The 1,911-nt window shown below is 52.4% G+C and overlaps 1 protein-coding gene across 1 annotated transcript in view; it reads right to left on the bottom strand.

Moving 5' to 3' along the window:
* Nucleotides 1-352: 352 nt before the first annotated feature.
* LOC108677072 (protein TsetseEP-like) overlaps nt 353-1,911 on the bottom strand; it is a gene marked incomplete at both ends in the record, with an annotated part of 4,908 nt that continues 3,349 nt past the window's right edge. Inside the window, one exon of the mRNA XM_018165224.1 lies at nt 353-831. Within this exon, the coding sequence (XP_018020713.1) occupies nt 353-831 (479 nt within the window). The remainder of the gene's footprint in view (nt 832-1,911) is intronic.

The raw sequence follows: 1,911 nt of genomic DNA, 5'->3' as shown, positions 1-1,911 counted from the left end.
TAATTATAATTGTTAAGCCAATGCATGTATTAAAATTGTTATGTTTTTATTGGCAGCGTCTAAATGAGAACCAATCATTCCGATGTGATTGGCGCTGACACCAGCGGGTGATTGGCATCAAAAACAGCAGGTATTGGCGCCACGCCCGTGCTGATATCATCGGCCGGGGTCCGCCAATCATTAATAATTGATTGGCGTGGATAATGCTGCCGTGGCCGGCCTTAGCGCGGCCATGATTGGCCGTACCGGGCGTTGGCTGGGAATTTTTTGTCTCAAAATCGACGCAGTTCTGGACACTCAGACAACACATGGGTCATTTGACGCAAAAAGTGACACACTTCGTCCCACTGACAGCAAACGTTGCTTGCACTTTGTCGGGGTAAACTGTGTCAGCATGACTCCATTGAGGGCAGCAAGTGCATCGCTAGTTATTTCTGCAGAGGGTTCATCCGAGGGTTTATATGAGGGTTCATCCAAGGGTTCATCCGAGGGTTCATCCGAGGGTTCATCCGAGGGTTCATCCAAGGGTTCATCCGAGGGTTCATCCGAGGGTTCATCCGAGGGTTCATCCGAGGGTTCATCCGAGGGTTCATCCGAGGGTTCATCCGAGGGTTCATCCGAGGGTTCATCCGAGGGTTCATCCGAGGGTTCATCCGAGGGTTCATCCGAGGGTTCATCCGAGGGTTCATCCGAGGGTTCATCCGAGGGTTCATCCGAGGGTTCATCCGAGGGTTCATCCGAGGGTTCATCCGAGGGTTCATCCGAGGGTTCATCCGNCAACGGGTGATTGGCTAGAGCAACGGGTGATTGGCCAGAGCAACGGGTGATTGGCTAGGACAAAGGGTGATTGGCTACAGCAACGGGTGATTAGCTAGGGCAACGGGTGATTGGCTAGGGCAACGGGTGATTGGCTAGAACAACGGGTGATTGGCTAGAGCAACGGGTGATTGGCTAGGACAACGGGTGATTGGCCTCAGCATCGGGTGGGTCATTGCTAGAGTAACGGGTGATTGGCTAGGACAAAGGGTGATTGGCTACAGCAACGGGTGATTGGCTAGGGCAACGGGTGATTGGCTAGGGCAACGGGTGATTGGCTAGAACAACGGGTGATTGGCTAGAGCAACGGGTGATTGGCTAGGACAACGGGTGATTGGCCTCAGCATCGGGTGGGTCATTGCTAGAGTAACGGGTGATTGGCTAGGACAAAGGGTGATTGGCTACAGCAACGGGTGATTAGCTAGGGCAACGGGTGATTGGCTAGGGCAACGGGTGATTGGCTAGAGCAACGGGTGATTGGCTAGGGCAACGGGTGATTAGCTAGAGCAACGGGTGATTGGCTAGGGCAACGGGTGATTGGCTAGGGCAACGGGTGATTTGCTAGAGCGACGGGTGATTGGCTAGAGCAACGGGTGATTGGCTAGAGCAACGGGTGATTGGCTAGAACAACGGGTGATTGGCCAGAGCAACGGGCTATTGCTAGAGCAACGGGTTATTGGCTAGAGTAACATGTTTTTTGCTAGAAAAATAAATGATTGGCGAGATTGACGGCATGTTTGCTGGCGAAACTGGTTATTGGCTATAGTGATGGGACGATTGGCTAGAGTGCAGCATTATTAGCAAGAGCGCAGCATGATTGGCTAGAGCGCAGCATGATTGGCTAGAGTGATGGGACGATTGGCTAGAGCGCAGCATTATTGGCTAGAACGCAGCATGATTGGCTAGAGTGATGGGACGATTAGCTAAAGCGCAGCGCATGATTGGCTAGAGCGCAGCATGATTGGCTAGAGCGCAGCATGATTGGCTAGAGCGAATCATTATTAGCTAGAGCGCAGCATGATTGGCTAGAGCGCAGCATGATTGGCTAGAGCGCAGCATGATTGGCTAGAGCGCAGCATTATTAGCTAGAGCGCA

Source organism: Hyalella azteca, unplaced genomic scaffold (genome assembly GCF_000764305.2).
Source record: "Hyalella azteca isolate HAZT.00-mixed unplaced genomic scaffold, Hazt_2.0.2 contig69, whole genome shotgun sequence".
In the NCBI taxonomy this organism is placed as follows: Eukaryota; Metazoa; Arthropoda; class Malacostraca; order Amphipoda; family Hyalellidae; genus Hyalella; species Hyalella azteca.
This window is presented reverse-complemented; position numbering and strand designations above follow the sequence as displayed.